Raw genomic sequence first — 13,028 nt, 5'->3', positions numbered from 1 at the left:
CGGTTCAAATGTTTTTTTGGGAGGCCATACACTCACAGAGGCAGAAACTAGCCGAAAAAAGTCAAACACTACTGTGCTACTAACTACAATATGAAATAAAACAAAATGTGTGTACTATATATATAGAGAGAGAGAGAGAGAGAGAGAGAGAGAGCGCTGACTCTAAAAACTTTGCACATCTTAATCCATATGCACGGCTCTTCACCAGTTGACTCGCTGTATCGGCCAAGTTGTGACAGAGTTGGAGTATGGAATGACTTATGATGGTTTTCTAATTGATGAGACATATTTATTCCCATTGGTGGTTGTTTTCTTTTCTTTAAGGGGGGGGGGGGGAATAATGTGATACAGCATGTTGTAGCTGTTTTAAGGTTATCAATAGAGTTTGACTTTCTCATTTCCTTAGGATGGGGAGGGGTGGCCCTGAGGACTGCAGCAGATTAATTTGAGGTGTTAATATTCTGCGTGGTGTTCTGAATGTACTCTCTTTCTCTCTCTCTCTCTGTCTCCCATGAATGAGGCATGACGGCTGACCTTCGCGAAGGATTGCTCTACATTGCAGAGGGATCGCGCATTTGGGCTTTTTCTCCTGTTAACATCACAACTCCGAGACTCATTCATCATGGTGACTCTCCTGTCAGGGGTCTGGCTCTGGACTGGCTGTATAAGAAGCTCTACTTTGTGGTAGAACCTGAGGTACAATTATTAAAACGCATATCTGCATAAACAAGTAGAGCTAAGACTTTTTAAACTAGTACACAAACATCCTCCTTGTTTCATGAATCAAGTAAGATTACATTTGAATAATGACCTTGCTGTGCTGATAAAGAGAAAGAATGAAATTTCCTTTGCTTTGTGCTACACCAATCCAAAACTAATGGGTTTAGTGCCCTTATCAGTTGATGGCGGCGGGGATTTTTTTGGCACCTATGACATCACTAGTATAGACATGCTACTCTGCAAGGCCGGTGCAAGAGTATTTGGCACCCTAGACGAACCTTTGGTCATGCACCCTCCCTCCTCCAATATACCTCCAGGACAGGGCTCCCTTCTACCAGCAACAGTGGCTCCAGTACCTCTCCCCTTCTTTGATGGTATTGGTTCTGGCACAGCACCCCCTTGGCATCATGCTGGTGGGATGCTGTCCCCCAAATGTTGGCGCTCTAGGCAATCACCTAGTTTGCCTAATGGAAGCACCAGCCCTGCTACCCAGAACCCAAGTGGACCAGTATTCTCGGCTTTGGGCTGCCAGACTATGAGTTGAGCGAGGCAAGCCACAATATACAACACTCCCACCCCTTGTTTTAAGGTAATTTGAACAGAGAAAGGAAAGCGAAAGAGAATCCTTGTCAGATTGGATATATGAATTCATATTCTGCTCTAAGCTTTAGCCATTTAATTTAAGGATTTTACATTCTATTTGCTTGTCCTGCTGAGATTACTGCTTGACTAGAGTTTGACCAGCTTTGTTTGTTTTTGAAAAAAATTGCTTGGACATAGTATTAAATTCTCCATGTACCCAATTCCCAAAGCATTAATCTGTTGTGTATGATTGTTATTGCTGTAGATCCATCAATGTGCCCTGCCTCACTGTTCTGAGAGGGTAGGAGTCACAGTACATTTTCAACCTTCTAAAATTATAGTGGATCCATTAAACGGGTGAGTCTATGGCCAGAAAGCAGTGCCGCATCAGCTGTCACTGAAAATATTTAGCACCCATGGCTAGAAGGGGCGCTGACCTCTGACCACCTCTTTTTCTGTCTTTCTCCTCAGTTTTGTATTCCTCGGTTCACCTCATGGCATCTATCGTGCTACTTTGGGAAGTGACCTGAATAGCACTGAATTAGTGGTGAGGGGAAGCACAGCCCTTGCCTTCTTTGTGGACCCTGCAGTGAAACGTCTCTTTTACGTTCCTGGGAACGCCGGGGAACTGTGCTCTGTCTTCCTGGATGGCTCGGGGCTGCAGGTGGACGACAGGCTGAGGAAGGTGCCGGCCGCCGTTCGCAGCGCTGCTTATGCAGGAGGGGTTCTGTCCGTCAGCACGGGACAGCAGGTGTTTACTGAAGAAACGTACGAGGGAGGTTCCACCCTCATTGAAGTCTCTGTCCAGTTCTGTGAAAGGACCCTGGGGAGTTTTAGCAATCTCCTCCTGTGGGAGCTCTCCAGTCAGCCTTTGCCGGTCCCGCTCCTGCCACCTGCTGAGGTACAGGTCCTCCTGGGAGCCAGTTCAGCACTTGTCACATGGGGTAAACCACTGCTTGGATACGGACTGGGTACGTTTTCCATTAATTTGCCTCTGTCCAGCACAGAGGAAAGTTAAAATCTATTTAGTAATAGAAAGATGCAGAAAGGAAAATCTTTCTCTGTGGGTGCTTTTTCCGACCAAAACAACATGCAGTTTTTCAAAATACAAATCTGCACGTGTCACTGCTTTCTCTGGCCGAAACCCATCCAGGGTGCTCCATGAAAAGGCGCCTAACTTTACCTGCACACAAGGTGGCAGCTGTCAAACAGCTCTATTTCCAAAATTGCCCTCCATGGGGGTATTTTTCAAAGTGATTTCTGTGGGTAAAATAGTGTTTCACATGCAGAAGTGGCCTTTTATAAAATTTCAGGTAAACGTCTATGCACGGAACTTTACCCTCCTGGCGGAGGGATCTGGATTTATGTGCACCTCTTTTCCCTATCCTTGCACATTTTAGATCTAGAGCCTAAAGATTTGGGGGCATTTCTGGCTCCGCTCCTTTTGCCTGACTGGTTTGCTCATCCAAGACCCTTCTCTGTTGCTCTTTTCTCGAGTCAGAGGTTGCTTTGACCCACAGAACCTGCCGCATGGTTCTGAGGTGAGATGGACTGGGAAATCAAGTTCCAACCACCAGGCCAAGTTTCAAATGAGTGCTCTTCAAATCTTGGAGCAAAGTCCATGGGAAAAAATTATCCGTGGACTTCATCCCACAGCAGACAGACTGAAAATTATTGTTACACAATTACTGTTAGCCTGCTGTACTTGAAATTTGCTTATGATCCCTACTAAAAAGCAAAATTTCTTTAGTGGATATATTGTGATAAGGAATTTTTGTTCTCTATTTAAAATGGCAATATTTAATTTTGCTAAACCAGTAACCTCTAATAAGATTAGTGTCACTGGCCACTTAATTAGTAACTAGTTGTGTCATTTTAGGTCCCAGGGCTTGGCAGGAGTGGCTCTACGACCTGTTAGTTGTGGATAGCCACGGAAAAGTACTCCACGAAGGAATTTCCACCACGCATTACCGTGTCACTAACCTCAGCAGCTGTGCGGCTTATGCGTTCAAAGTCCGGGCTACGTCTAGAGGTGGCAAAGGCCCGTGGTCAGCAGAGGTTCAAGGTTCTACAATCAAGTCAGGTAAAGCAATGAGGAAATGGGCATCTCTGAGAACCCCTGCAGCCTCCCCGACTGCTATACTTTAGGAAAATGTTTCCAAGGAGCTCAAAGAGAGTGCTGGGAAATCCAAGGCAAGCTACTTATCCACTGAAACCCAAGTGCAGCCAAATAACCAACTGATTTATTCATTGACAGATCGTCTGCTTTGGTTTCACCTTTTGAAAAGTGTATTTGAGCAACTTTCAATCTCCATCACAGATCAATAGGGAGTGGCATCTTAGAAAGGCAGGGCAAAGGCCCGTTCAGCTGCAATGAGTGGTGATATGCATGCGTAGTCAGTTCACAGGGGAGCCAAAGTGCTGAACTGAAACCTTGCTTCCAGGGGCATCTGTTGGGTTCCTCCCTTGCCTGCACTGCAGGCTTTAAATGCACTCCATGCCATATGAGTGAGGCACCGCTGTGTTCCCTCAGAGGGAGGCGTGAGAAGCTGTGGCGCTTTCCCTCTGCTGCGAGAGCGGACAGCACGCATGGCGGCCCTGTAGCAGCGACTGAATTCTCTCGGCTGTTCTCAGGGAGCATTTCTGAAAGCAGCAAGGAAGAGGATGTGCAAAAAAAGGTTGAAATACAAATCTGGGATGCTGAAGGGGAAGAAAGCTAGTGATTGGGAGGTGGTTCCATTGCTGGGCATGCCTCATTTTTGGGTGCCTGCTTTCCAGACCTGTCTGTTCATTGCAATCACTGTGATATTGCAGATGATCATCCCTATCTTCTTATGGGAAGTGGGTCAGGAATCTGGAATGTGTCCTTGGAACGGTTTCACGGTGCCCTCCTGTTCAGCAGTTCGGAGGCTGTGTTCGGTAAGTGTCACAGTCTTAATATACTATTGGCATCCTGTGACAATTGGGCCCAGTGTAGTCATAACCCTTATGTAGCAGCAGTAAAAGCTAAAATCACTTATCCATTTTATTTATTTAAGTTTCTTCCAAGCAGTGGTGTGAAGTGTTTCATCTTGAACAGAGATCAACCAAAAACACTCTATTGATTTCAAATTAAGCAGTGGAAAATATTTATTAATCAATAATTCTTAGCTGCTTCATAGACCTGTGCTTAATTAGTGTAATACATTGGAAAAAAAAATATGATGTTCTTGTTTCTGACCCATATTAGAGTTTCTGAAATATTTTAACAATTTTTTAAAACGTTTCAAAAGCTGGTCGCAAAGTTAATTGAGGAAGTGATACCTGGAAATGCGTTTACATTTTATTTCAGCTTTAGATTACATTGACAATGGCACCCTCTGCTGGGCAAACTCAGCTGGTGAAGCCTACATTGGCTTTTTAAGTGACCTGAATTCCCAGATGAGGCCGATCAAAGGTGTGCAGAGGGCTCACATCCTAGCATTCGACTGGATTGGCGGCATGCTGTATTGGGCTGACACGAAAGTCAACAGGGTATGTAGCATGACATTTTGTTGGGGTGCATAATGCATATCCATCGAATGCAGCGTCCTGTCTCCGACAGCGGTCAGTTCGAGTTGCAAGAATCTCACAGATCCCAAAACGTAGATTTGCTTTTCCTTACTCACTCCAAGGAATAGCAGGAGCTGTCTTTAGTCCACCTTGCTAATAATTTTTATGGACTTTTCCTCCAGGAACTTGTGCAAACCTCTCTTACGTCTTGCTCTGCTAGTCTCCTTGACCATATCTTCTGGCAACAGGTTCCACAGCTTGATAGTGCGCTGTGTGAAAAAGCATTTTATATGATTTGTTATAAATCTGCTGGTTGCTAGCTTCAGGGAGTGTCTTCTTGGTTTAGTATTATTTGAAAGGGTAAATAACCATCCTTTATTTGCCCGTTCCACCCCACTCCTGATTTTATAACCTTCTATCCTGTCCCCTCTCAGCCGTCTCTTCTCCAAGCCTGCGCAGCTCTCATCATAGGGGAATCATTCCATCCCCTTTCCTCTGCACCTTTTATAGCTCTGCTATGTTTGTTTTTTGCGATCGGGCGACCAGAACTGCACATAAAACTCAGTGTGATTGCACCATGGATCGATACAGAGGCAATGTGCTATTTTCCATTTTATTCTCCATTCCATTCCTAACAATCTATTTGCTTTTCTGACTGCCGCTGCACACCGAGCTGTATTACCTCGAACTTGCTAGTGCTTCTGCTTTTGCTTATTATCTTCATTTATGTCTGCTTTCTATATTTTGAACCAATGCCCTTTTGGCTTTAACTGCCTCTTTCACCTCACCATTAAATCATGCCAGTAGTCATCTGGCATTCTTTGACCTTTGTAAATGCGGTTTATCTGGGGTTCCAAGATGGTATTTTTAAACTGTGTCCATACCTCATGCAAACTTTTAACCTTTGCAACTGCTCCTTTTTGTTTTTTTCTAACTCCTGTCCTTGTTCGATCATAGGCCCTCTTTTTAAAGTTATATGCTACTGCTTTGCTTGTACTTAATGCCCCCCCCCCCTCCAGTGTTTGTGTCAAATTTGATTGCATTATGATCGCTATTGCTCAGCAGCCCTTACAGCAGGTCGTGCATGTTTAAAGGAGCTGCCCTTCTCATCAGTTCTAGGACCAGCTGCTCCAAGAAGCAGTCATGTAGCAATGCCTAAACACTCTTCTTGATGGACTCCAGATATTACGAATGCCTCTGGATGCAGATGTGCCCCAGGGAGTTATTGGGGTTTCTGGACGAATAACCGACCTGGAGCTGGATCCGCTGGCAGGTTATATCTACTGGACAACAGCTCACACGCTGGAATGTGCTCGCCTGAATGGTGCACAGCTCAAGGTGCTGGTGGAAATACCCACATTCGCCAGTAAACAGGTGACAGCATTTAATAATACGGCAATCATTCCAAAAGCAAACAATTCTAGCATTAACTAAGGCAGTCAACGCCACGTCATAAGGATCAGGCTGATTCAGCCCTGGTTTTACCCTGTTGCATCACGCTGCAGACGTGTAGGTCTTTTATTCTTAGAAAAGAGATCCAAGGATCTCATGGCTTCTTGTCACGACATGGAGCCATTTGGTCATCCTAATGTTTCCACAGTTGATTATAGTAAAACCAATATATCAAAGGCATTAGGTAGTAAAGTTCCAGTTTTGGTAGTGACCAACCAGTTTTCTTTCCAATTACTTTCTCCTGCACATACCTAATTTATACCAAAGGATGTACCATTCAATCTGCTGACAATATCTATTTGACTGCGCTGCATAGTAACATATTAGAATGGATAAGGATTATTTGACCCCCACAGTCTGCCTGACTTTGCCTGCTTAAGCTGCTCTAGTTCTTGCCTTTACCAGCACCCTATGCTAAAGGTGGACTCCTTCGCTTTTCTGCCATCAGCTAGCATGTACAGCCCAAGTCTCAGCCGCTGCTTTAATGCTGCTGTTTATAGATCAGCCTTTGAAGGTATAATGCCCTGATTTGTGAACTAGGTTTGAGCACTGGGGAGCACATGTGGATGATGCCTGTGCAACATTAACACAGTAATGCATATTATTCACAACCTCCCTCCCTCCCCCCACTATACACTGCACCTAGTACTGTAGTATTCGCAATTTGGGCAGCGTGACAACAAATTGTAAGATGCTGTGGGAGACTAATTACTGACAAATATGACACTGAACCATCCAGAGGTGGTATCTTCAGAGTGCTGTGTCTTTGTCACATTAAGTCTGACCTTTCAGTGGCCCTTTCTATTATGTTAAATAAAGTCATGTGTCACTTATCTTGTACACCCCTAATTAATCTAATGTTTCCAGAATGCAGTGTCTGTGCATAGAACATCTGGTAGAATCAGAGTAGTCTTATATCATAATCATTTCATTCTGGTAACTGTGCAAATGCTTGCATGGGTAGTAATTGAATAATTCACAATTGCTTCGTCTCGCATATTTGGGATGATTCAAGGCAGGATACTGGACTCCATTCCACTGAGGTGTATCCCTAGTATTTTTTTTGGTGGGGAGAGACCTCTGTGTAAAGCATTCTCTGACTGTGCCTGTTGTCCTCTCGCCTTTAGATAAAAGGGTTGTCTGTGAACCTTGAGGACACGATGCTTTATTGGATGGTCCAAGAGAGTTCTAGAACTGAAATATACCAAGCCGAACTGTGTAAAAATAGGTAACGTGAACACTATGTATTTTTAGTACAACACCTTCCTTAATTTTCTGGTTGCTTTAAAAATGATAAAGGTCCTTAATAATCATACAGGGTCACTTATCAAAATGCATTAGGGTGTTATCGCCCTAACGCATGCGATAAATACCACATCACAAATTGCAAATACAAATTTTTCATTTGTATTCAAGTGGGAGGGATTTGGGAGAAGTTAGGACAGAGTAAATGGAAATGAGGGTCAATTAGCATGGTGTGTGATAGAGTAATGCAGAGCAATGCAGGTCTTAATGCCAGAAATAACTACGCCTTTTCTTGTGCCTGAATTAGCTGTGTGTTCTTGGCCAAAAACGTTTTTATTGCGAATTGTAGTGGGGGAGGGGAGAGAGAGAGAGAGCCTCTGAGGAGGCTCACTTATATCTGAAATTTTTATACCACTGTAAGAGGGAGCATTATGAACTAGGGGTGAGTTGAGTTTTGGGGGGCCATTTTACATGTACAGTCTTGCATACGAACAGCACAGTTACCGTCAGTGAAGAGTTAATGTGATTTGGAGTAAAGTGAAAGAAGAGTAGATTTGTACCGTGCTCTCTCTGGCTTGCTTGATGCACTCCTGCATCTACTCTTCTTTCACTTTACATCACTCCAAATTACATTAAGTCTTCACTGACGGTAACCGTGCTGTTTGTACGCATGACTGTGCATGTAAAACTGCCCCCTAAAACCCAACTCATCCCCCCCCCCCCACAAACCACATCCCGAGTTACTAGTGCCCCCTCTTACAGTGGTATAAATGGTTAGCTTTTTGGTGAGCCTCTATAGAGGCGCTCACCCTCTCAAAACATGATAAAAGCTGTCCAGTCAGTTATGCAGCAGGCAATGTGGAAATAGCACAGGTGCAATAAAATAGAAAATTACCCTAACCACACCCCTTTTTTATCACGGGCACTATTTTTGCTATATTTATTACAAAATGATAAATCTAAGCCTTAGAGTCTGTGTAGAATTTCTTTTTATAATTTAGAGTTCACAAAAGTCTCAAAGTCATCGTGTGTGCTACAACAAACTTTCCTTGTAGCATCAGCAATATCACCCTCTCTTTGCCGTGTTTCCCGATGTGGACGGAGAGTGCTTGTGAGGAAGGGAAAGGGTGTAGCCTGTCACACACCAGTAGCCCTTTGTAGATTCCTGTTGTGGTGTCTGGATGGCTGTTTGCGCTGATGTTCTTGCATGTAACCGCCTCATCTGCCTTGATCGGCACGCAAACAGAAAGACTGTAATCTATTGCATACGTGCTACAGAACATGTTTGCTTTATAATGCTCACTATACATTCTGGCCAGTGCTCTATGCCCTAGTGAACGAACGTAATTGTAGACTTTCCAAAATCCTTGTGAATTCCTTGGAGACTCATATCTTCTGCTTCTTTACAGGTATTGCAAAACAAGCTCTTCTTTCAAGATCTTCTCTGTGGATTCAGTGGAGGCCTCCTACCACGAGCTTCAGTATTACAGTGCTAGGCTGGCTTGGATTAGTGAAACTGATTCTATTCACAGTGTGGAACTGGGACGTTCGCAGTCAGTCGTGGTAGCCACAGGAACAAACATTATCACATTTACAGTGGTGAAACCCAGACCTTTGCCTGGTTAGTAGATTCCACTGGGATTGATATTCAAAAAGTTTATTTTCTTAAAATCACCATTAAACAACATAAATCTAATGGATCAAAATCCCCCCCTTGTCCCCCCTCTTAGTCCAGCTAACCCCTGTCCACACAAAATCGCTGTGCACACAAATTTAGCAGGACAGAAAATGGACTGGGATGGGGCAAGCCCATAGCAGGGCTTTCAGATTTATCTGGTTAATATGATAATCCGCACTAAAGCGGCTAAATTTATTTGCAGCCACACAAGTGGCTGTCTTTCATCTAATTGCACAAACTTTATGCTGTTAGATTTAACCAGGTATTCAGTCATAATTTTAGGCAGTTAACTGTGGCTGAGTATCCAGGTTAACTTTAAGAACATAAGAACATAAGAAATTGCCATACTGGGTCAGACCAAGGATCCATCAAGCCCAGCATCCTGTTTCCAACAGTGGCCAATCCAGGCCACAAGAACCTGGCAAGTACCCAAAAACTAAGTCTATTCCATGTTACTGTTGCTAGTAATAGCAGTGGCTATTTTCTAAGTCAACTTAATTAATAGCAGGTAATGGACTTCTCCTCCAAGAACTTATCCAATCCTTTTTTAAACCCAGCTACTCTAACTGCACTAACCACATCCTCTGGCAACAAATTCCAGAGCTTTATTGTGCGTTGAGTGAAAAGAATTTTCTCCAATTAGTCTTAAATGTGCTACTTGCTAACTTCATGGAGTGCCCCCTAGTCCTTCTATTATTCGAAAGTGTAAATAACCTCTCATGATCTTAAACACCTCTATCATATCCCCCCTCAGCCGTCTCTTCTCCAAGCTGAACAGCCCTAACCTCTTCAGCCTTTCCTCATAGGGAAGCTGTTCCATCCCCTTTATCATTTTGGTTTCTCTTCTCTGTACCTTCTCCATCATAACTATATCTTTTTTTGAGATGCGGCGACCAGAATTGTACACAGTATTCAAGGTGTGGTCTCACCATGGAGCGATACAGAGGCATTATGACATTTTCCGTTCTATTAACCATTCCCTTCCTAATAATTCCTAACATTCTATTTGCTTTTTTGACTGCTGCAGCACACTGAGCCGACAATTTCAATGTGTTATCCACTATGATGCCTAGATCTCTTTCCTGGGTGGTAGCTCCTAATATGGAACCTAACATTGTGTAACTACAGCAAGGGTTATTTTTCCCTATATGCATCACCTTGCACTTGTCCACATTAAATTTCAAAAATTGCAAATCTATGATAAATTACCATGTTATGTTTCAAAGGTGTAAAATGTGGATGCCACCTGCTTAGATATTCTGTGTTCTGAAAGCGCCATGCAGCTGCTAGAAAAGTCTGTATAAAACATTAGACTTTTGAGCTGTTTTCAGCTAATTGTTAGATAAAATGACTTCTTTGCTTTTTCAGTCCCTGCCCAGTGAAATTGCAATATGATTCTGCAGTGGATAGAATCAGAAGTAGAATAGTCCCCGTTCAATGTCAGCTAAAATTTAGTAGATGTTGTTGAATCCCAGAATGTTTAAGGGATGAGAGCTAGCATAAAGAAACACATTTTAAAAATCCCTTACATGAGTCCAAAGTGTCCCAGCCACTCAGCTTATTCTAGAAGGAAAGGACTCTGCAAGGCACCTTGATGACATTTGTTTTGCTTTGTTTTTTTAGCTGGCTTTGTCACAAAACCCGAAGTCATGCCTCACCCTCTTGCAGAATTCTCCTTTGTCATCACTGGAAACTCTTCTGAGTTTTGTATTAACTGGGAAAAGCCTGCGAATGTTAACTATGGAACGGTTTTCTATCTGTTCAAGTCCAACGCTCTGTCTGTAGTTAAGGTAGGTGGCTCCACGATAGAAGCTCTGCGGCCTTCTGTCCTAGCGGTGCTGAAACCCAGTGTTTCCTTACCAGACAAGAACTCTTGGATATGGGAATAGGGTCCTCTGTCTGCCTGAGCAAGCATCACTTCTCCTCAAGGGAACAGGAGACTGATAAAGCAATCCCATTTGAAGACCAGAGATATGCGACCCACTGCAGATCTTAACTACGTATCCTTATTCTTTCTGCCATAAACGTTTAACTTTTCCCCCTTTCATCTGAGAATCAGAAGCTGACAGCTGCACTGTTTGCACTGGCCAATAGGCATCAGCTATGCAAAATAGTTCTTTATGACATGCCCCATGCCAAGTTATTTTAGCTTCTGAAATGAGCAAGCATTCATACATCACAAGCTAAATAAGTTCCAGAGCCCAGTTTATTCTCAGGGATAAGAAAAATATAAATGCAGAATAAGACATAAAATATTCCTAAATATATGTATAATATTTCTACTACAATCACTGGATTTCTCCTGACTTCCAATAATTAATGGTGACAATAATCAATTTGGAGCTGCATAAATAAGTATGCAAAATTAGTTATATTTAAAATAACCTTTTTGTGTGCTTTCTTATATATTTCCTTGTTTACATAAAATCAACAAGTACTGTATTTTTCTTTGTAGATATTTGTAATTGTCTGCTTGGGTTTGTCTTGCTTTGTGAAATAACTGATTTGTGTGTTACTAGGACCTTGACACACACACTTACTGTGTGAGTGGGCTGCATCCTTTCTCAGAGTTTGACATTAAAGTTCAGCCGCATACATACTGGAGATCTGCTGCCGAAACACAATTAATTCTTCGCTCTCCAGAAGCTGGTAAGTCAACATTTAATGAAATGCTGATAAACATGTTCTACCCAGTCTGGGCTATACAGAACAATGTTTGTGAAATGAAGGAGAAGTTTTCCCATGCAAATGTGACTCTTAGTATATTTACACTTTGTAGAGGGGAGTTATATGCATTGGGAAAGGTTGTCTAGATCAACTTCTCAATTTTATACATCCCAACCATGTGAGGGATAGACACTTGGAACCAAACAAATTATTTTCTATTATGGTATAACCCCCATTTCCCCCAGCAAGTTAGCAACCAGGCACTAGTTGCTTACTGTATATTTTTAATCTACTTGAGCTTCAATGGTTGACTTTTGGATCAATGTGGACCCACTGCTATTGCTCTGGAACTGTATGGTATTATAATTTCCCAGGCACAGCAGTGTTACAAAACCCCTAGGTAATCTGAGAAATAGAAACCTGACTGCCTGTATCCTACTTAAGAGAAGAGCAGGTCTGTGCCGTGTTAGCCATCTATGCAACTTTGGCTTTCCAGAGAAAAAGCATGAGGGCATGGATGTGAGTCCAGCTACGTCAGTACTAATGTTTTGTTCCAGGCTGACAATGAAATAATGATGCCCTGCTGCTATTTGAAATAGATTATGGGGGCTGCATTGCTGGACTAAAACTTAGGCTCCCCGATTCCACTACAAGAGAGAAGGCCAAGAAATGAAAGGAAAAGAACAGATTGGGACTGAAGTTCTTTTTTTTCTGGAAGTCTAATGAAAACACATGAAATGCATTCCGATCTCTGCTATTTCTGTCTGTGCTTTCAACAAGGATCTACTGTTAACAGAATCCTCTCTGCCTCCCTTTATACCATCCAAACAGTGAAACAGGAAGTGACATCACTGAAGATGTCATCAGCTTTTTAGTCTAGTTTCCTATAGAGAAACTGGCCTTCAGCTTGTCTTTGTGTCTGTCTGTCTGTCTACCCACCCCATCCCCATCAATTGTTTGTGTCTGTCTGCCCCTACCCCCAGCGTTATTCTATTCATCCTATTTCATTCAAATTTGTGCTAGAAAACTGAGCCCCCCAGTAACTCCCCAGCTCACATTTTAAATGTGCCCTCACTGCTCTGCACAATTAGGATCCCCTGCCCCCTACATTTTATTTCCAATAGGGAAGAGGTCAGTTCAGATAAATTGAAGT

General features: G+C 42.8%; 1 protein-coding gene across 6 annotated transcripts in view; it reads left to right on the top strand.

The window, feature by feature from the left end:
* The window catches only part of ROS1 (ROS proto-oncogene 1, receptor tyrosine kinase), a 162,584-nt gene that overhangs the window by 17,413 nt on the left and 132,143 nt on the right, over positions 1-13,028 (top strand). For all 6 annotated transcript variants that reach the window (XM_029578714.1, XM_029578715.1, XM_029578713.1 and 3 more), the window contains exons 7-17: positions 521-696; positions 1,568-1,659; positions 1,774-2,273; positions 3,182-3,385; positions 4,117-4,221; positions 4,634-4,815; positions 6,016-6,207; positions 7,413-7,513; positions 8,940-9,151; positions 10,832-10,998; positions 11,728-11,857. In XM_029578714.1, the coding sequence (XP_029434574.1) occupies positions 521-696; positions 1,568-1,659; positions 1,774-2,273; positions 3,182-3,385; positions 4,117-4,221; positions 4,634-4,815; positions 6,016-6,207; positions 7,413-7,513; positions 8,940-9,151; positions 10,832-10,998; positions 11,728-11,857 (2,061 nt within the window). The remainder of the gene's footprint in view (positions 1-520; positions 697-1,567; positions 1,660-1,773; positions 2,274-3,181; positions 3,386-4,116; positions 4,222-4,633; positions 4,816-6,015; positions 6,208-7,412; positions 7,514-8,939; positions 9,152-10,831; positions 10,999-11,727; positions 11,858-13,028) is intronic.

This window comes from Rhinatrema bivittatum, chromosome 15 (genome assembly GCF_901001135.1).
Source record: "Rhinatrema bivittatum chromosome 15, aRhiBiv1.1, whole genome shotgun sequence".
Classification (NCBI taxonomy): Eukaryota; Metazoa; Chordata; class Amphibia; order Gymnophiona; family Rhinatrematidae; genus Rhinatrema; species Rhinatrema bivittatum.
The sequence above is the reverse complement of the archived record's forward strand: the minus strand, read 5'-3'. Positions and strand labels throughout refer to the sequence as shown.